Raw genomic sequence first — 21,582 nt, 5'->3', positions numbered from 1 at the left:
GCAGCTGTAGCACTGTCCAGGCAAATGCTCCGCAGCTGAGATGTAGTTACTCCTACCTACCTTGACAATTCAGCATTTCCCTCTACAGCTTCCCTGAGCTTCACTTTATTGTCCTAAGTGCATTCAGAACAGTCTACTGCTATGAACTGCTCATCACTGTAGTTCCTTTCCTTCTTACCTAATTTTACCCACCTGGAAGTTAAGCAAGTGATCTAAACTGGTCACTTAGATGGCACCTATGGATGGTGAATGAAGAGAAGGAAGCACACCCAGAGGTGGCTTTTCCACCCATCATCCATGTCACCAAATTAGACACCTCCAATGATGGTAGAAGGACAATTAGCTCAGGCTATGCTTACCTTACCTTCCAGGGAGGTGAGACCAGTTACCTCATTCTGTATCTCTTTAACAGCTTCCTTGACTCAGACAGCAATTCAAAGGTATAACCTCTGTGCTGCATCGCTGGAATCAGCCCCTATCATTCAATTGTTATTCTGATTCACAATTTGTCTCTTTACACTGAATGCAATACCTACATTAGCTTGTTACGCTCTCATCTTCTTCCTTATTGATAACCTTCATTTATAAAGCTTACTGAGGAATCTGGCATTTCTTCTCTTTATTTGTATTTTTCTGATTGGACCCATTCATCACTTTTTGTCTGAATTTTAAACCACAGGTTGCATGAGGTTGGGATGATGTTTCTTATCAATTCTCAACCCTGTCAAGACAATTCTGATTTTTGTTTTAGATCTTTGGGTATCTCTATAATCAGGATAAATATTTTTAATCATTTGAGTAGCAATTTTGCTGTAAGGCCAGCTGCATTTCTGCACTGATGTAACTGGGTCCCCCCTCCTCTGCCTTACTTTTACATACCTAATTTTTCTTATTCTAAGGTTTATGAAAGGCAAGAGATAAGCTTGAGGACTGAAACCCTTTGTCTGCTGAATCAACTAAATCTCATGGAGCCCATGAGAACTCATGGAAGAGCACTTCCAGATGTAAACAGACTGTCCTGTCATCCTCATCACCCTTTAATACTTCGAGCATTCATTTTGGGTTGGACAAGAAAAGAAAACATGCCAAAGTCCTTTTTTTTTTGCAAAGAAAAGGAATTTTTCATTTTGAGAAGCAGTTTTACATAGAGATTCATCACTGTATATCACTGCCTTGTGACTCACTCAGAATGAACTTTCCCTTCCTATGTCTGCCAGTGGACAGACTTGGACAATTTTTATACTTTTTGGATGTTCAACCTGCTCTCCTCTGTAATTCAACTTCCTCCTCCTTTGGGCAGGAGATTGGAAACTCCAGAGTGGGAAGCCCTAAGCATGCGCAAACTATTACTATTACTATGACTATTAATATTACTATTGGCAAAAAGACCAAACCAAACCAACAACTAAAAAACCCAAACCCAAACTGTACCATTAATGATTAACTGACCATTAATGATTCAGCAGAGAAATGGGTTCTTCAGCAGCACTATTGTCCTAGGTTTTGGGTGGGAGGACAGAGAAAATAATAAAGCTTTTTGAAACACAAATATGGCACCAAAACAACAAATAGACGATTCTTGCTAATAAAGCTGAGGAGGTACATACAGAGTATGCCAGTACATTAAGCTAGCAGGACTAATTCTGGCTTTGCCTGTGATTTGCAACATCATGAAGTAGTCATCCACCGAATCAGAAAACTCAGCTTCATCTGCCACTTCTACTTTTTATTTTTAAAGCAGAGCTCCCTTCCTGGATGCAGTGTGTTTGGGAAGGAAGAATGAGAAATGGAAATAGCTGCCTAAAACTAAAAATACAGAGGATTCCTCCATCGACTGGGTGTTGACACCTCCATTTTCCCTCAAAGAAGATAACCTTGGTGTATCACTCTAAGTTAGGCAATGGTGTCCCACAAACCCAGGCAAATGTGTAAGAAGGTAATCAAAGAGTAAAAGAAAATGCACAAAATGCAAGTGAGGGAAATGAGCTGATTTGAATTGAGCCACCTGCCCAAACTAATTTACATTCTTTCAGCAGTCACCACAATTGCTGCATTTCGATTAATGTAGCTTGATTTGACATTTCATCAAGATTCCTGGAGACCTCAACAACGATTTTGTAACCCCAACATACTAACAGAACTGGCTCCAGATCAATGGGGAGTCCATTTCAACTCCACTTTTCAAATTTGCAGGAGCCTCAGGGACTGCTTTAACCCATTGTAGAAACAGGCTGGACTATACAGGTCTAGATATGAATAATTTTTTGTTAAGCCCAAAGAGGTGAATGCTTCAAAAATGAACTGAAAGACTGTGGGAAAATGCAGAAAGAATGTCACATTCTTTCTATGAACGGAATCAACTTTCTAAGTGTACTATCCAATCCTCTTTTGTCATATATACAGTTGCATTCCTTTACTCTGGGAAAGAATTGCCACTTTTAAGGAAGCGCCAATATTTTATGTCAACCCTTATAAAACTCATGCTTAAGAGATTCTTTCCTCCTCCTAGAACCAACCCGTGTCTTGTATAAGACCATAATTATTAGAACAACGTTTTAAAAGTTTGCCACTCGCTTACATTCTCTGCTCCATTTCATCAAAGCACTGAACTGGTGCATCTCTGCTATTCCAAAGACATCAGCCTTCTTAATCAACCCGAAAACTATTTTTATACCAACATATCATCTCCTCCTCTGCTGTGATCTAATTTTCTGACAGCTCAAAGTATTCTCTGGGAAACTTGACACCGATCTTGTGAGGCTCCCTTCATCTCTGCCCTAAGGTAAGGGAGATGCTACCTTCCATAACACACTGGAACCCATCCACAACAGCTGGAGCTGCATATCTAGACATCAGCTGTCTGCAAAATATTCTGAACTACGTGTACACACCATTCAGTCACTAATTGCAAAATCTTGTACTTAATTCAGAAGAAAGAAATTCCTGTAATGTAGAAGTAATGGGTTAAACATAGAGCTTTTTAAAGTGGCTCAGCTATACAATAGAGAATAATTAGGTATCCATAATAAGGCAATTTAATAGTATACTAAATGACATTCCCCCACATAGGGCATAATTAGTTTCATGTACTTGACACATTCATGCAAGATGTCAGACTGGAAGATTATTATTGTTTTTTTTTCATATCCAATTTTTAGTTAGAAGTAGTTTGTCTGTGTATCTTCCTGCTCATTTGAGGATTAACCGTCCATTATTTTTGGAACGAGTTTCCAGTATGACATTTCTCACATTGCTGTTAATTTTCTTTCCTGGCCCCTTTTCAGTACAGTGCATGTGGTTTTTACTATTTGATTTATTAAATTTGACATACCAAAGCACTTGCTCAAATTGGTCTGTTTGTCAATGAAGACTTTAGCAGAGATAACATTTCCAAAAGGCATGAACATCTGCAGAATGTCCTGGTCTCCAAACTCCTGGGGGAGGTGGTAAATAAAGAGGTTTGCCCCTTCTGGACCTTTAGGAAAATAAAATAAATAAATAAAAAAAAGGAAGTATGAAAACAGCTATTACAAGTGCTACATTTAATCTGTTTTTCCATAATACTTACTGAAGCTGATGGTCAGAAAGCATTTCACTTTCCCACTTTGAAGGAACAAAAGCAAGTGGATCATCAAAGCAGCACAGCTGAAATGCAGCTCTTTAGAGCATCCCATCTTGAAAAGTATTTACTTTGAGAAGTGTTTATTTCATAACTCTACTACAGAAGTAATTAAATTCATTCTATTTCTTCAATTTACATGAGTGTCTTTCAGTATAATTAGGGGTAGGAAAGCAGGTACAAAATGTATTGGCTCTCAAAATACTCCAAGAACTCCACAAGGAGTCCTCTGCTGCTTCCAACACCTGCATGAGTTTGTCAGTTTAATTCCAGTTGCAGGAACTTATGGAAATGGATTGAGGTGAGCTCAGATTTGAGTACCACAGATTTAAACTCAAAGGGCAAAAAAATGATGGAGATAGGAATAAAAATAATAAGACAAAGCACACCTTGTGACTTGGAAGTCAGTGAAGCCAGCGAGAAAAAGACATTCAGAATTAAATTTGTACTGACTCATTTCAAAACGAGCTTTTTTTTTTTTTTTAAATATGAACTCCCCATAGAAAGCTCTGTCTCCTGGAAGAAGCTTTGTAAAGTAAGTCTTTTAAAATAGATCAAAATTAAGTAGTTGGGTTGAAATTAAAGTGGCTTTACACTAAGTTCAGTTTGCAAAGAAAGGTGTAAACTCAAAGGTGCTTTGAATATTTTTCTTACAGACAAAATTTGAGATATGTATTATTAAATTTGTAGGTTAAAACATGCATCCTAGCGCTAATAGGTTAATTTTTTCCCCTAGCTCAATTCCGCCTTTACAGCAACACACTGGAAATGAACAATGGATGCCAGGAAGAGTGTGAGAGATGATGGAGCCAGACATGGCCTTCCCATGCAGGCTCCAGCAGCATAAGTGGTACACAAATGGAACAAGCATTTCTGCTAAAAACACACCTAGAATAGCCTGATTAAGTACTCCCTTGCTTAATGGAACATAAGCGTGCCTCAGATGTGATGTCCTTGGTTTTCTGGACAGGAAGAGGAAAGCGCTCATCAGATTTACAGAGTTCTTTCTGCAACAGAGCCTCACCTCTCCCACACAGAATCAGGCTGGCTGCTCTGAAGCAAAAGGTAGCAAAGTTTGCCCAAAAGGAGGGGATAAATGAATTAGGTAAAAAAAAAAAAAAAAAAAAACAAAAAACTGGGGAGGAGGGGGAAAAAAAAGATGAAAAAAACTTGTGACCTGGAACTTTTTTCTCCTTGTCACAAGTAAACTATCATTTTCAGCAAATAATATTCTTTAAAAGTAGGGAAAAAATACTAAATAATATTTAAGAACATATGCACAAGGCAGTTCATTGTGCTTCAGAATTTAATATTTATACAGCATTTTTCTCTGGTACTTGTTTGTCCTCAACCACTCCAGACTCTTCACCATTCCATCAGAAATCATGGTAAGAGACAAAACATTGCTGTTGGTATTCAGTAGTGGAATTCACTCAATTGAACTTAACTGCTTACTAACAGATACAAGATATGTAACAAAAATACTGTATTTTAAAAAGGATGATGCCAATTCATAAAAATAAAAAATAAACCTAAAGCTGATTTGAATGCTTCTGAACAGGAAAAAAATTAAATAGTTAGGGAAAAAATCAAACTCTCCTTCACTATGTATCTTGCAATGACACCAAAACAACAATTTTTTTCTGGTGTCAAATAGTCTATTGTCACTGAGCAAAAGGCCTGAGGTGAACGATAAATGCAGAAAACAAAAAAATATAGAAAAAAGATTTTAAAAAATCCCCCTTTCATTTTAAATAATCCAAGCTGTTAGCAGCAAATGAAGAAAAGACTTCAGAGAAAATATACATTTTAACTCCAGTGTTCCTATACAATAACCAATTGGAGGAATGCCAAATTTGTCTTCCTAGGAAACACATCCCATAACAGTACCAGATACCATTTCAAAAGAGGATAAAAAAGATTTCTCTTGAGGATATTATACTAGGTTTATTTCCAAAGCTGATCCTTGGCAAGAACAGTAGTGACAACATAGATACAGTCTTAGAAAGCATGCAGTATTTTTCTGTCTTTGTAGAATTAGCTGGAAATTAGGATGAGAGAAAGCAATGAAAAGAGAAGCAACCCCCCAAAAATGCCTGGGAAGTATGAAGGGGAACGGAAGAGGGGAAAAGGGTAACCTCCTTTTTCCTAAACACCTTGTAATTAGTATTCATTTATTCTTAGCAATAACTTCCTGACGTTTACTTGCTGTTGGTGTGGGGAGAGGGGGGGCAATCATTCACTTAGCTGCTTCCCCACAAGACCCACAATTAAGCAAAGAACCACTCAAAGTGAAAACGGATCTTGTCATTAGCTCAAAACCTTAAACTTAATCAGATTAACTCCACTATGACAGAAAATGGAAATCAGAAGACAAAATTGCATCCACAGAGGGATGATTTTTGTTAGCAGCACCTTTTTATATGGGAGTTGGTAAATGCTTTTCTATAAGGAAGGATGGGTGGCAAAGTATAACTTGAAGGACAGATGATTGAAAAGTGAAACACATTAGAGGTTAAAGAAGGTGACAGTGCTAAGCAGGAGAAAACTGGAGAAAAAAGAAATCACAGATTAGACTGCTCGAGGCCTTCCACGAAGCCTCCATGAGGAAGCGGACGCGTGGCACCGCTTGGCCTGGGCTTGCCGGCGAGGGCGCTTACCTTCCTTCTGGCTGCCCGCGGCGCTCTGCTGCTGCAGCAAGCTCTGGCTGTAGAGGGTGGGCAGCGCGGCGGCCGCGTACTGCTGGATTCCTGAGTAGGCCTGGGTGAGCGCGTCCATCGTGCCGGCCGTGCCGTTCGTCAGGCCTGTTGCGCCGAGTCCTCCGTTCAGGGCCGCCATACCTGAGAGCATTTGAGCAACTTTACAAAAAACCCAACAATAGAGAAAAGAAATTGCACTTGTTCATTAGTGCTTTCCGAAAGTTGTTGGTATTATACGACACTGACAACGACAGCAGTGCATGCAGCTCGGCACTTCACCAAATGGGACTGAGGACAAAGAAACACGACTTTGGCATCAGGATCACTTCAGCACAAGGGTTGCACAGTCAAATGGACTCGCATGCAGCCTGCTACTGGCAAGTACTACAGCTCCGCGCTCCTGAGAGCCTCTGTGCTCGTCCTCCTTGACACCTGTGCTTCTGCTGTGAGTGTCTGAGGCTGGCAGTGTGGGACCTATTTGACCAGTATCCTTGCGAGCTGGCCACTGGCAAAAGCAGTCTGCGAGGAAACCCACTCTCTCTGACCAGGGTCTTCAGCATGACCACACCATATCAGAAGTGTTTTGCTTATACAGAGTGAGCAGAGAACCCTGATTAACTGCATTTTAAAACAGGTCTTTTTCAACCTAAATGATTCTATAATAACCCTCTGTACAATTACAGGCTTTGTCCCTTAGGCTGTGGTAGAAAGATGGACTGCGATGCTCCTTGCTTCCACCCTCCTCCTCTAGTCACTCCAGTCACTCCACAAGAGATGAACAGCAGCACATCCAGAGTGACTAAAAATACTTCATCCAGACATCTTTCATGAAGAAACAAAAGCATTTGTTCCTAGCAACGTTTTTCTTCACACAGGAAGCAGAGTCACTTTTTTTTAAGTTACAGCAATTCTACATCCTGATAAGTAACAGAGTAATTTAACTGGGATGGCTGTTAAAGAGGAAATTTCAGATGGGATTGCTAGCTGTGCAGAAAATGGCATCCCTCATCCATGCAGAGTGTTGTCTGCATAAGGAGTTGTACTACTCTGATTCGATGGTGGACAAACTCCTGAGTTACAGCTTCCTTCCACTGCTTCTATTTCTCAGCATGGCTCTTACATGAGTTATGTTGAAGTTAACAGTGCTAGCATATCTTTCAGACATTCCAAAAAAGTAAATTTTCTGCTGGAAGTTGAAAGCATGGCAGGGTTCAGAGCCCTGTTCATCTTCCACATGCCCAGCTTGTGTCAACCTGAGCAGTGACAGCCCATCAGGACTGAGAGTCAGGCCATGTTTTCTGCACAATTAGCTATCCCAGTTCCCCAGTTTCCAGGTGAACAGCTCACAAACAACTTAAAGGGCTTAATCAGGCCCCTCAAGGTACAGAAGACAAGTCACTTGAAAAATGTGGGGGGCACCCGGAATCACCAGCAATAATTTCTTAGACATTGTGTAATGTTTTGATTGGTAAAATGGTGGATGAAGATGTGACTGGTGGTGTCATATTAACACCCCAAAGCAACAGTAAAGAGGAGAGGGCTTAATTTCGGAGCAATAATAAGGGTTGGTATGTAAATTGTGGAAAAGTGGGGAATTTAAGCAGAGTACACTTTATAGTAAATTAATAATGAAATCTATTAGACTGGGAAACAATCTTCAAGGAAGATGGCAGAAACCTTATCACATGAGTAATTTAGAAATAGGAAGAATACTGCAGGGAATTATCCAGCATTGACAGAGGAGGATAAAGATGATGACCCCAGTATCCTTCCACCTCTTATGTAGATTTGAAAAGCCTATTCCTATGAGTCTCCAATAATCAGGACAATCATTCAAGTGGCACCTTTTAGGCTCCACCAGGGTCTGTGCCAATTAAGAGAATTGTACTGCATAAATTATACCTTTTGATCTTACTATAATTTGTGTGACTAAACACTTAACAGAGATGTGATATTCTTAGCCTTTCCTTAATAAAATGTCTCACTCTGAAGACTTCTCTTTCGCCTCCACCCCACTTCAGAGCATTGCTGTACCCTGATGGGAGGTACTGGCTGCCACTGCTTTGAACAAAAATCTCTGTCAGAGCTCAACAGACCTGGATATTTCTTGTATAATGGTTCCATTATAAAACTATATTGGGTTTGTGTGGTAGTGGGGGCGATACAGGGGTGGTTTCTGTGAGAAGCTGCTGGAAGCCTCCCCTGTGTCCTACAGAGCCAATGCCAGATGGACCCATCACTGCCCAAGGCTGAGCCCATCAGTGACAGTGGTAGCACCTCTGGGGTAAACATGGTTAAGAAGGAGAAAAAACCCTGTGCAACGGCAACTGCAGCTAGAGAAGAGAGGAGTGAGAATGTGTGAGAGAAACAGCTCTGCAGACACCAAAGTCAGTGGAGAAGGAGGGGCAGGAGCTGCTCCAGGCACCGGAGATGAGATTCCCCTGCAGCCCCTGGTGCAGCCCACGATGAGGCAGCTGTGCCCTGCAGCACATGGGGGTCCATGGGGAGCAGAGATCCACCTGCAGCCCCTGGAGGAGCCCACACCAGAGCATGTGGATGCCCAAAGAAGGCTGTGACCCCATGGGAAAGCAGTGCTCCTGGCAGGACCTGTGGAGACATGATTGCACTGGAGTAGGTTTGCTGTCAATACTTGTTACCCTGTGGGGGACCCACTCTGGAGCAGCCTGTTCCTGAAGGAAACACTATGGAACAGACCCACACTGGAGCAATTTGTGCAGTGCTGCAGCCTCTGGAAAGGGATCCACATTGAAGGACCTGGTGAAGAACTCCCTCCTGTGGGAGGGACCCCATGCTGGAGCAGAGGAACAGCGTGAGGAGTTCAACCCTGAGGAGGAAGGAGCTGCAGGAACAATGTGTGATGAACTGACTGCAACCCCCATTCCCCTCCTCCTGCACCAGTGGGGAACAGGAGGTGGAGAATTCAGGAATAAAGTTAAGCCTGGAGGAAGGTAGGAGTGGGGAGAAGGTGTTTCTAAGATTTGGTTTCATTTCTCATTATTCTACTCTGATTTGATTGGTAATGAATTAATTTGCTCAAGTCAGGAATGTTCTGTCTGTGATGGTAGCTGGTAAGTGATCTCTCCCTGCCCTTATCTCAACTCACAAGCCTTTAGTTATATTTTCTCTCCCCTGCCCAGTTCAGGAGGGGGAGTGATAGAGTGGCATTCAAAATATTATAATAACATGAATAATAATAACAACAACAACAATATCAATAATAATTTTTATAATAAAGGGTGTATAATATACAATATATTATATATTAGATATTACTACGACTAATTTGATCCTGAGGCTGACCTTAGTCTCCTCTGATGTTTTTGAACTTAGGTTTGTCACTGCTTGCATGGGTGTACACACAGGACTGGTTAAAGTAAAGGCTCCTGATAAAGCAGCTTGTATCTCTCTCTCTTTTTATTAGAGTGTTGAAATAACTTGATCACAGAGGTAGCATTCGGATACCATGTTGTGTTTCGTGAGTCATCGGCCTATTAGATAAACATGCTTTGTGTTTCAGTGGGCAGCATCCTCCCCCTCCTTTCCCCTGGAATCAATAGCACCTTCCCACCAAGTGATTCCAGATCAGCCATCAGCCACACAAGCCGGCCCACGGCACTGCTCCTGGGAAGGGCACAGCTACTGCTGCCACAGCCCACGTGTGGCATACACCTCCCTCCCGAGCAAAACAGAGCTGCAGAAAGCACCCGACGCTTTCTCTGTTCTTACATTTTTATGAAATCTGCAAGGCCCAGCTGCTGTTACACATCTTTGCCATCTCTTTATTATCTCTAGCAATGCACCTCAGTCTCACACTGAACTCTGGTCCCTTCCTCCCTTCTGTGAAATAACCTTTTGGAGCCTCTCATCTATGGCCTTCTACTTTTCTGAGTGTCTCTACATAATACAGAAGCAACAAAGCTTGGCAAGTCTAAAGGTCTCTCAAAGTGCTTTTCAAGCACCTTCAAATCTGTCATGAATAGTTTTATCTCTGTTTTACAGATGTAAATAAGGGGACAGAAAGGCTAAGTGACTGCCCTGGGGTCACACACAAATATTGTGTCATAGCTGTCCAGTATCCTGAAATTATGGTCTTCCTTCATAATTGCAAATAATAGCTTCCTTCCTCTTCAGTAATTTTTCCTCATAATTCATTTCTTTTTGTTACTTAGAATTCTTAAATTTACATGCTCAAAGCAGACAGTCTAATGTTTTAGCATTTAAAGTTTTAGGTGCTTCAAGAACAACCAAGAGAAGACTGAATCCCCACACTTAGGTACAATTGCTGCCAAAACCTTGGAGACAGTTAAACTTACCATGCTCCACTTTATTTAAGGCCTCCAGACATCTTTTTAAAATGCTTCTCTCTACAATGACGGCACTATCAGCCTCCATAGTCCAGCTTCTTTTCACAGACCCAGACAAGATGGAGAAAACAGATGAAAGTCTTCTACTGAGCTCAGCATGGAAGACATTCTCCATGTGATTCTCACATGCAGAGACATGGCTTAGGCAAAAGAGCATCTCTTTGAACCTCTATTTAAATCAATGCCCAAGCCCAGTTCCACCTTCTGATTAATTTTTGGGTTAAGCTCTGCTTGACTTGTGCTTTGGATTTTCTGATTCCCCAATTAGAAGGATGTCCCTCAATTCCCAGTTTGCTGCACAGTTACTTCAGGAATGTCCATGTCTGGTGAATACTTTTTACTAGCCTGCTTATGACCATGGCATAAGCCATGTCAGCATGAAACATCAGACTTACTAAATGTGAGGTTTCCCAAAGGCAATCTCCCAGGTGGGTTTGAGTGTGAATAACTGAATCAGACATGGTCATAATGAAAAACCTCAGTCTGTCATTAAAATAGACAGGGGAAATTATTGTAATTTGAGCAATGCTTCATTATCATCAGTATCATGAATACCAGAAAGTGATGATCAGTATCACCCTTTTGAGAGAAACAAGTGTCCTAATGCTGAGCTGTGTCATGGGGAAGCAGTTTCCCCTCTTTAGCTCTCTCTCATGTATGCATATACATAGACAGACATACCCACGCACATTTTGTAAGCACTATACACATATCCATAAAAACATCCATGAAGAAGATTTGGGATTGCAGTCACTGTCAGTACAAGTCCATGGAAGCAATGGTGACTTAAAGCAAACTGAAATTTGGTACCAGATTGTGAATACATCATTAATACTTCAAATGACACATGCAGATAAGTTTCCACACACATCACCTCAAAATACTTGCTGAGAAAATGTAAACTCTTTGCTTGCAGCCTAGAAAGGAGTGCTAAAAGGAGTGCAACAGAAGGGCTCCCACGCAAAGAGCTCACAGGATTCACTCTTGCTTGGTCTTGATGAAGGGGTACATTATGTTGGAGTGCTCCAGTGTGTCTGGGTTCTTAGTACTTGTGGGAGAGGAGGAGTGGGATGCCATATTTTGCTCTTGATAATATGACCTTTTATAAACCAACTGAAGCACGATGACTGTTAATCAGAAAGGACATTTAATGATGTCTTACTCATGACAGGGTTGATCTCTTACTACAAGAGCTCATGAGAGGAGAGGAGGTAAGTTAGCTTTCCATGCATGCCATGTCCAGTGGCTTGCTTTGACACTAATGGAATAATAAGAAAGGAAACTAACATTTGCCATTTTGGGACCTAATACTCACTTTTCCGCAGCTGTCCTTGAGCTGTATTTACAAAGAGGTTGTTTTGTGTGAAATGCACATGTCCTTGCCAGAAGCAAGTCCTGTTTTACACGAGACCCCATGCAACCATTCAACATTCTACATGGACATCCATAAGCCCCCTTCCTTCCCAGCTCCCAACAATGCCAACCAGAGATCACAGAACAAAAAGATTGTGTGAGCAGCCAAGTAACAGTGACAGAAAGGACATCATGCAGAGCATCAGAGTGAGCAAGAGATACTGAGGAGGACATCCATTCCTGAGGGTGCATTATGATGGGTCATGGACTGGCAATGACCAAATAGATTCCTTGCATTGCAAAAGGAAATGCAAGGAGCAACAGCAGCTAAAGAAAAAAAAGAAGAAGGGGGGAAAAATGCAGCTGGGCAAATCTTTTCGATTACAGGCAAAGGTGAAGTCATCATAGCAGAAACAATTAAAAAAAAAAAATCCTTCTTCAAGAAAATCTTCACCAAGGCTAAGAGCAAGGAAGAATATTCTAACAACTACTGGCATCTACTTAGCTGGAGATGTCAGGGTTTGTTAAGATGTCATAGGATAAGTGTGTGTGCTCTGACTTTACAGGTGACTGACTGCATGTTCTCCTATACTTGCCAATTAAAAGCCAAAGACTTGCCTTCATTTTTAAAGCATGTTGCTCTCAAGTCAATTAGATAATTCTTACAGACATTTTAAAGGACTGCCTCCATGGCAAACATCTTTCTTAGCACTACTTTTCTGAGTGAGGTTTTGTACAATGGGGTGATACACCTGTTGTCAGACTCCCTCAATGAAAATGGAGCCTCTCCTATAACCTAGACAACCCAAAGCCCTGGTGACAATTCTTTTACCTTCTATATGTACTGCAAGAAGAGGAGTCTTTATGCAGGGACCCAAGGAAATTCACTTTGCAGAGCAAACTGTGTGAAACTAAAAGACTCCAGGACTACGTATGTACCATGAATGGAACTGGATCAACGTGACCCCCTTATTTGGGGTAGAGATTAAAAATCATATTATCACTTTACAATTGATAGTTTTTGTGGCATGATTATTGGGGAAGGCTGTCCACCACAGCAATAAATACTCACTGTTTACGGTACCTGCTAGTGCATTAATATTATTCAGTCCAACAGTGGCTCCAGCCAGTCCTTGGAGAGTACCCAGAGAAGTCAAAGAATTCATGGCCGCACCAGCTGTGGAATTAGCAGTTGATGCAGCCACTGAAAGGAAAAAGAAAACAAAGCAAAATTGAGGCCATAGTTTGTTTATTTTACTTAATCACAGAACAGCTTACAATAATGCAGAGCACAACAACAGGGCTACTTGCAAGGAGAAGGAAAAAAGAAAATGAGACCAACAAGACCAACCTTGCTCAAGGCATTAATAGTGTGATTGTTCATGGAAAGTGTTGATGAGTCTAGAACTATAAATACTAGATCACAAAATTCAGTATTGTACTATTATTTGCAAATATAATGCCAAACCAGTATGTGTGGGATCAGACACTTTCTCAAAAGTTTGTCAATCAACCTAGCAACCCAGGCCAATCAGCTAACCAGGCTTTTGGGATTTTGCCACACACCTCAAAGTCCATCATTGAACAAACAAGAATTCCTCAGTAATTTTGTCATACAACAGCTTACTGTTTTGGGCCCCAAATGTTCTAAGAGTAAGCTTAATTATTCTAAGTGAAGACACTAAGCTCTAGGACATTGTATGAATTTCATTTAAAGACCTGAAGATCAGAATGACCAGGCAAATACAAAATGTAACTACCATCCATTTTATTGGAGGCTTTTATCCTGGCCTTTGTACATAGCTAGTCATGTATATGCACCCCCATGACACTGCATGTATCCCCAAAAGCTCTGCCAGAGGGGCAAAGGTAGAGAAAATGTCCTTGATGCTACAATGTCAAGGGAACGATGAAGGTGGGTGAGATGAATCCATCTAAATTATGTGTTTAGGGAGAGAAAGAGACTCACTCTCTTGTCATAAGAAAGTAATAAAGAGTCATAATTTGGGATAGGTTGGGTGAACTAGAAATACCTGTCTGTCTCAAAGAAGAGCCTTGAATAACCAGTGTAGATTAAACACTTAACTCACAGGTAGGTAAAGTTATACCAGATGAATCACACTCATAAAAGCTGCAGAAGCAATTAAGTTTTTAGCTTGTCTCCTGAGCCCTACTTTCGTGTATCAGTCATAAAGCCTTCTTTTTTTTTTTCTGTTATAAAGTTGCATTATCTTATGAAAAGCGAACATTTAAAGTCAGAGTTTTGTTGATGATGTACTGGAGGCACATCACATCTACACCATGCTTTTTTTGCTCCTATTCATTACCTAGCTATAAAATGGTTAAGACCACTTTTATCTTGATGTTTTTTTGGGCTGTCAAACACATCAGATTACTCAGTGAACCCTCAAGAAAGTGAAGTCTCTTGAGCTGACAGGATCCAGTAAGGAAAGTATGAGGTAACTTTTTCACTCTGGGGGTAAACCTTGAAGCTCTAACCTACAAATAACCTGCCTTTGCAACATTAAGACCCACCAAAGGCAAATTTTCAGACTCTTGGGGCCTCAAAGTACAAAGAACACCCTTGCTGTGGGGGAAGAGAGATTTCCAGACTCTGTTATACATTCCTTGTGTCTTAGCATCTGTGATGTTCACTTGGATAATTTTGTATGTTGCAAATAGAAGCAGTTTTGATTATTCAATCTGTGCCCACAAAGCAATAAGAATCCAATAATGTCTTTGATTAAAAAAAGTAATAAAAGACAAGTAAAAAACCCCACTTTTGTCAGATAATGTGGGCACCAACAGAAAGATATGAAAAAAATAAACTGAATTCCCTTTGACCAACACTGGTCTGTGTTTCTGTCAACGTTCATTAGCAAATAATTTAAATGACGTATATAAAACTCAAATCTGAAGGATCCGATTGGTTTTGACTGGACTAAATTCCATCCATTTTCTGTTTCAGAGGATCATTACCATTTTCTCTTGAGGAAACATATATTTAAGAAATGAGAGAAATGGGGACTAGGAAACTGCCTGTAAATTACATTAATGCTGGGGGCAAGTAACTGCTGTGAACAAGAGCCATATGCTTATGGATTGCCAACACATCTGTTGGAGAAGGCAAAAAAAATCTGCTTAAAACCTTCCCTCTTGTGCAGCCCACAGTGAATTGTGGGGACTCTCATCATTGGCTGCTCAAACACATGCTCCAGGGATGGTCAGTATCTGGGGCCAACATCTCTTTTCTTCTTTTTTCTCTATTCCCTCAGACAAATAAAGAGCAGGTGCCTCAGTGCTTCTCCCATTTGAAGCTGCAGTGCAGATTATCTAGTTTGCCTGAATAAAGACTTGGCACTTACTCACTGTACAATACTAGTTGCAGCCCTAAAGCACCTAAGGAACCAGTATTATGTTGTTGTGGTATTCCTTCTGCTTAGCAATGATCTTCCTCACAGATGCAGCGGGACAATGCTCTTTCCTCTTTAGCTTAATATTTCTTCAAGGAGAAAGAGACAGAACACATTGTGTGGTTTCCACTATCTTATTGAACAGGGGGTGAACAGAAATGAAGGGACCTCCTTTTTTTAGGGTGCTTGGAGAGATCAAGCACCTTCTGCATGAAGTTTCCTGAGACACTCCACACTGATTGACTGAGACCTGCATCTCTGAAATGAAGACAAAGGCAGTGATGAGCTAAAATATTACCGTAAAAGGGCTACAAAAGGTCCAAGATATTAAGAGGTGAAAATTTCTAACAAAATTCTATATAAAACCAACAGATGAAACAATGGTATGCCTTGTCCCCAAAACTGAAGGAAGATGAACCAAAAGTTAAAAGATCCTACAAGACAAGTGTGAAGGCTTAGACCAGCTGAAAGTTTTACTTGATGTGCTCCCAGAATACATGGAAATCCATCTAGAGACAAGGACTATGCTTCTCCTGTCCTTTGCCATTTTCTAGTTCCTTTCAACTAAAAAATTGTAACATATATTAAACTGAAGGGAAAGAAGAAAAATCACATGCCTTATGGTAACAGCAAATGACTGCACTACTTTGGGGGAACCTGTATAACTCTCTTGTGTCAGCAAAACTCTCAGGCTCCACAAATACTCAGAGTAATGGCAAAGGAAGAATAATTCACTGTCGGAATACTTTCTATATTTATGTCTTTTAGTTGTCCAGAAGACAAAAATAGATTGGCTACCTACATAATTTATAAATTGGGTTTTACAGGTTCCTCTGACAAAAAAAAAATAAAAAAAAAAAAAAAAAAAAAAAAAAAAATCACAACTCCCTCTAGCCTCCACACCAGAAAATTCACAGAATCACAGAATATACTGAGTTGGAAGGGATCCACAATGATCATCGAGTCTAACTCCTGGCCCTGCACAGGACCATCCCCAAGCATCCCACCATGTGCCTGAGACCATTGTTCAAATGCTTCTTGAACTCTTGCTTCTTGAATGCTCTGACCACTTCCTTGGGGAGCCTGTTCCAGTGCCCAACCACCCTCTGGGTGAAGAACCTTTCTCTAATATCAAACCTAAGCCTCCCCTGGCACAACTTCAGGCCATTCCTTCGGGTCCTGTCACTGGGCACCACAGAGAACAGATCAGTGCCTGCCCCTCCTCTTACTGTGCTTCCTATGTTTAACTGATGAAATTTTTGCTATCAGCTTCAAGCTTCAAGCCAAGAAACTTCGCTTCTGGTTAATATATTCTTTGACAGAGTTGTTTTTCATACAAAGAAGACATTTTTATTTGGAGTGGTTGCTCTACACAATACAGATATTTGTGTTTAACTAGAAATGTTGCACTCATGGAGATTTTTAAGGCTGGAAGGAGCTGGCATTTTCAAATGTTCTCAAAACATTTAATTCTGCCTGTAAATGATTATAACACCTTTTAGGTCAGCGAAATTTTTTTTTTTTTTAAACAAAATATGAACTAGCAATGAGCCATTTCTCTTTTAAAATTTAATTTAAATAACACTTCAACACAATTCTTAAAACTATGCCAACCTAGAAAAACAACAGGAATCAGCATAGAAACTTTTGGCCATTCTTTTGGCTAGCTTATGTCAATAGAGTCATAATGATTTACATCACCTGGATTTGCTACAGCTGGAAAACTAGATTCAGGGTAACAGCATCTAGGAAAGGCAATGATGTGTAAATATTTCTTTGGCTTTGCTACACACACTGTGGATGGAATTAATTTCCCCACCTTTGGCAGCCTTGTTGTTAGTTTAAGCTAGTCTAGTAAAAACTAGACTGTCTCTGAGATTTAAAGACCTCCAATTCAGACACCCTACATTTAGATTTCTATTTCAGGTTGGACTGAATTGCCCTAAAGAGCATGCAGATGAGCTCAACTACCAGATGCTACTGATGCCTTTTCCAGTTTTCCCTCAAACTTCTTGTGCTGCCCTGGATAAAGCAATCGCTATGATTTTTGTTGCAAGACTTTCTGCTTCTTCACAGTTGCTGCCTTGTCTCATAGAAGGGTGTATCTTGGAGGCACAGGCACATTTTTGTCAGGCCTATTCACTTCCTGCACCTCAGACCAAGGAGTGCCCTTGGTAGAGCTCCTTGGTATACTGAAACCACAGACCTGTGTTTGTCTGTGGTACAGCCTTGGGCAAATCCCACCCCTCTCATGTCTCAGGGGAAATTTATAAAATGAATAATTGAATCACAGAATGGTTTAAATTGGAAGGCATCTTTAAAGATGAGCAGTGAGTGATCTTCAACTAGAGCAGGTTGCTCAAAGCCCCGTCCAACCTGACTATGACTGTTCACAGGGATATGGCATCCACCACCTCTCTGGGCAACCTGTGCCAGTGGCTCACCACCCTCAAAACAAAAACTTCTTCCTTGTATATAGTCTAAATCTACCCTCTTTTAGTTTAAAAGCATCGCCCCTTGTCCTATTTCTACAGACTCTGCTAAAAGGTTTGTCATGATCTTTCTTGCAGGCCCACTTTAAGTACTGAAAGGCTGCAATAGTCTCCCCAGAGCCTTCTCTTCTCCAGGCTGAACAACCCTAACTCCCTCAGCCTTTCCTCATAGGAGAGGTGCTGCAGCCCTCTGATCATCTTCAGGAATCCTCTTCCCTCAGTGGAGGTCAGGGTCTGGTAGGGCTGCCTGAGGACGAAGTACTAGATAAGCCACCCTCTCAGTGTTGCACAATCACACACGTGCCACTATGATTTAGGAGAGACGTGGTTTGCAGTGTGTAGTCAACCTCATTCTTTCCTTAATTTTTTTGGTAAATATCTAAGTAAAAAAAGAATTCCAATGACTTCTCAGCAAAGTCCTATACCACAAAAAACCCCCAAATCTCTTGTAAGGAAACTCCCTGCTATATGTGCTAGCTTGGCACTATTTATGGGCAGTGTAAACTGTGCACTTCTCCATTCCTCTCCACCTTGTCCTGTTCCCTTCCTCCTCTTCCAACATGGGCATACTGTCTGGAAATGATAAACAAACTGCAAGTCTTGGAGTAAGATATTAAGCACATGAGGCACTACAAACATTTTAAGTGAAGTTTCTTATTGGAAACATTATTTTGGTTTCAGGGCAGGACTAACAGAGAGAATGGGCAAAGAAAAGCAAGGGCAGCTTCAGGTCTTTGCAGGCATGGAGAGTTGCTGTACACCTTGCCAACCCCATCCATGTGAAGAACAGCTATAATGTTTCTGGAGGAGAACCAGACTTCTGGTGCTGCAGGGCTTCAGGGCAGCTCCAAGACTGGCTTAACTATGCTAGGACTTTGCACACAGAGATCCACTATTGTAACTGTGTCAGCCCTGCTGACAGCTTTGCTTTAGGCAGCCCTTGGTTACACTTCACAATTGCCTGTCACTACAAATGCATGGCACAACAGGAAGCTCAGTGTTTACTCTGGTATCAGCCACTTTCTTATCACCACTCACCTGTGAGGCTCAACTTTGTTATTGTTGTTTTACTTAATGGAGAGTTTAAATAACTCGGTGTTCAAAGTACTTCTTTTGCTCCAGTTAAGACGAAGTAGTAGTGCAGCAGGGATCAATATTGCCCACAAATTTTAGGTTCAGCATCTCTGTGACTTTAAGCATGAGAAGTTGAAGAGAAAACATGTTCTCTTTTGGGAGACACTCATGTCAGATCTTCATTGGCAGTTGTCTAAGTCCAGAATCCTCTTCCTCATACCAAATTTGGGTGTATTTTTGGTTTTCTGCTGCCTTCCTAAGCTCACTGACTCCAAGGGCCAGATAAAATGGATCTGACTTACACTGGTGCTGACTAAATAGCTGCCATTCAGAGGGATTCAGATGGGCAGAACTGGGCAACATGAACCTTATGAAATTTAATAAGGATAGATGCAAAGTCCTGCACCTGGGGAGGAATAATTCCTTTCAATAACACAGCAGGGGATGGATGGGCTGGGTAGAAGCTGTACTGAAAAGGACCTGTGGGAGTCTTGGTGGGAGGTGACATGAGCCAACAGCATGCACTGGCAGCAAAGAAAGCAAACAGCATCCTGGACTGTGGAATATGAGATGAGCCAGGAGATCCAAGTTTCCTCTTTACTCAGAGCTTGTTAAATCACATCTAAATACTACGTGCAGATTTGGGCTCCTTATTGCAAGGAGAACATTGATCAGGTGGAGGAAGTTCAGTGGAAGGCCAGCAAGGTGGTCAGGGGCTCCAGCACTCATCCTGTAACGAGCTGGGCTTGTTCAGGCTGGAGAAGACATGGCTCCAGGTGAAGCTAAAGCAGCCTCCCAGTGCTTAAAAGGAGGTCTACCATCTACTAGATAGAGCAATAGTACATGGTGGGAAGAGGAGAAGTACATTGAAACAAGGGAGGTTCAGTTCAGATAGAATTAAAAACATTTATACTGTGAGGATTGTCAAGCACTGAAACAGATTACCCAGACTGCTCCGTCCATGTCCTTGGACATTTTTAAGACTGCTTTGGATCAAGCCCTGAGCAACCTGATCTCACAGGAGCAGGGAGTTGGGCTACAGACATCCCGACTGACCTTCCAACCTCAATTATTCTATGGGAATTAGAGCATTGTAGGAGAAAAGTAGAGAAAGTCAGCTCACACTAAGACAGAATGAAAGAAGGCTGAAGAATGAAGATGTGTTGAAAACTGAACAGTAGAACTGGTTTCTGTTCTTGGGTCTGTTTACAGAAACAGAGGTTGACATTGAATATTCCACTTAATTCTCATCTGGGGTTTTGATTCTAGGCTGCCACAACTACACTGTGTGGCCAAGGTTTCCAGGGCCCAATCTGCATCTAACAAAAGGAAGTTCTGACCTTGGGTTTTGCCTTGAGGTCTTAGATTCCTCTTAGATTCAGCAGTGTGCAACAGAAAATAAAATCACAGTAGAAGAACGTAAAGAAAGGATATAAAGAAATTATATGAAGACAGTAAAGGCAGTAAAAAAAAGAAAAGACAAAACAATATTTCTAACAGCTCCTCAGTCAGTGACAGAAAAAAATTGTAAGTTTATAAGAGAATTATAAGGACAAAAGAAAAAGAAATATTAAACCCAAAGTAGAAATCTTTATTTCTTAATTTTAGCCAGCTGAATTTAAAATCTTTGTTTAGTAGACAAAATCTCTTGGGTAAACAAAATATGCCTTTGTCCCTTTCTTAGTCCAAGAGGGATAATAAAGCTAAGAGACAACACTGGATTTAAGGATAATCAGATTAAGGCTGCGTTCTCCGTTTTCTTTCTAATCTTTTGTTGCAAAAACCAATGATGTTTGGAACTGTGTCTTGAGAACTATATCTAAACATGAGGAACACCTGCTGGCCTGACTGAAAGACTAAAGATATTGGGCAAAGTTTAGTTGTGTTGGACAAAGTCTGTGCAAAGCTCCCGAATTTGGTTTATAATATCTTAGTTTGGGGGTGGTACTCTCTCAAACAGAGATGAATGGCATGTAGCTGGGAGTCCAACCTGGAATTAGGAGGGATTCTGGACAGATCTGATCTTATACATTTAAGGTCAATCGATTAAGGTGTGTTCTCTTTATGTAGCACTGACACCAACTGGTTGTTTTGAAGAGATGGAGGCCCCAGAGTTTTCTCCTAAACACACAAATGAAATGTCTTATAGAAAAGGGGAATGATTCAAATATAGTAATGCTGGAGCTTATGAAATGAGAATTATAAACATGGTGTGGGGGAGAAGTAGGCAAGTCAATCATGGTGTCCATGTGACATTGCTCTCAGGAAATTGCAGTGGTGTTTCTGGCTAAAATGAGCACATTCTATGGGCTCTGACTGCAGAAGGAACACTTTAAAGGGGAAGAATAATTAAGCAATGATAGAGGCATCATCATTATTAGATAATCACAACCCAGAGGCATTAGAAAACGTTGAGTGTCTCTAATCCCATGGGGTCTAATTATTCTGTGATAATAACCACACCTCCAAGTTTTAATTTATTCTTATGGAGAATCTAGAGGGGGAGGGGGAAAAACAGGGACATTTTAATATTTTTGCTAGAAGAAG

The 21,582-nt window shown here is 40.9% G+C and overlaps 1 protein-coding gene across 17 annotated transcripts in view; it reads right to left on the bottom strand.

Annotated features, from left to right (window-relative positions):
- Nucleotides 1–21,582, bottom strand: part of CELF2 (CUGBP Elav-like family member 2) — a 547,482-nt gene that overhangs the window by 7,652 nt on the left and 518,248 nt on the right. For 8 of the 17 annotated variants that reach the window (XM_042052904.1, XM_042052849.1, XM_042052822.1 and 5 more), the window contains 3 exons: nt 13,129–13,260; nt 6,280–6,477; nt 3,332–3,475 (listed from right to left, as the gene is read on the bottom strand). In XM_042052904.1, coding sequence (XP_041908838.1) covers nt 3,332–3,475; nt 6,280–6,477; nt 13,129–13,260 — 474 coding nt within the window. The remainder of the gene's footprint in view (nt 1–3,331; nt 3,476–6,279; nt 6,478–13,128; nt 13,261–21,582) is intronic. The other 9 variants (XM_042052839.1, XM_042052885.1, XM_042052807.1 and 6 more) reach the window with 3 other exon arrangements.

This window comes from Corvus kubaryi, unplaced genomic scaffold (genome assembly GCF_017639235.1).
Source record: "Corvus kubaryi isolate FWS band 111438036 unplaced genomic scaffold, C.kubaryi_AGA036_p1.0 135, whole genome shotgun sequence".
Lineage (NCBI taxonomy): Eukaryota > Metazoa > Chordata > Aves > Passeriformes > Corvidae > Corvus > Corvus kubaryi.
The sequence above is the reverse complement of the archived record's forward strand: the minus strand, read 5'-3'. Positions and strand labels throughout refer to the sequence as shown.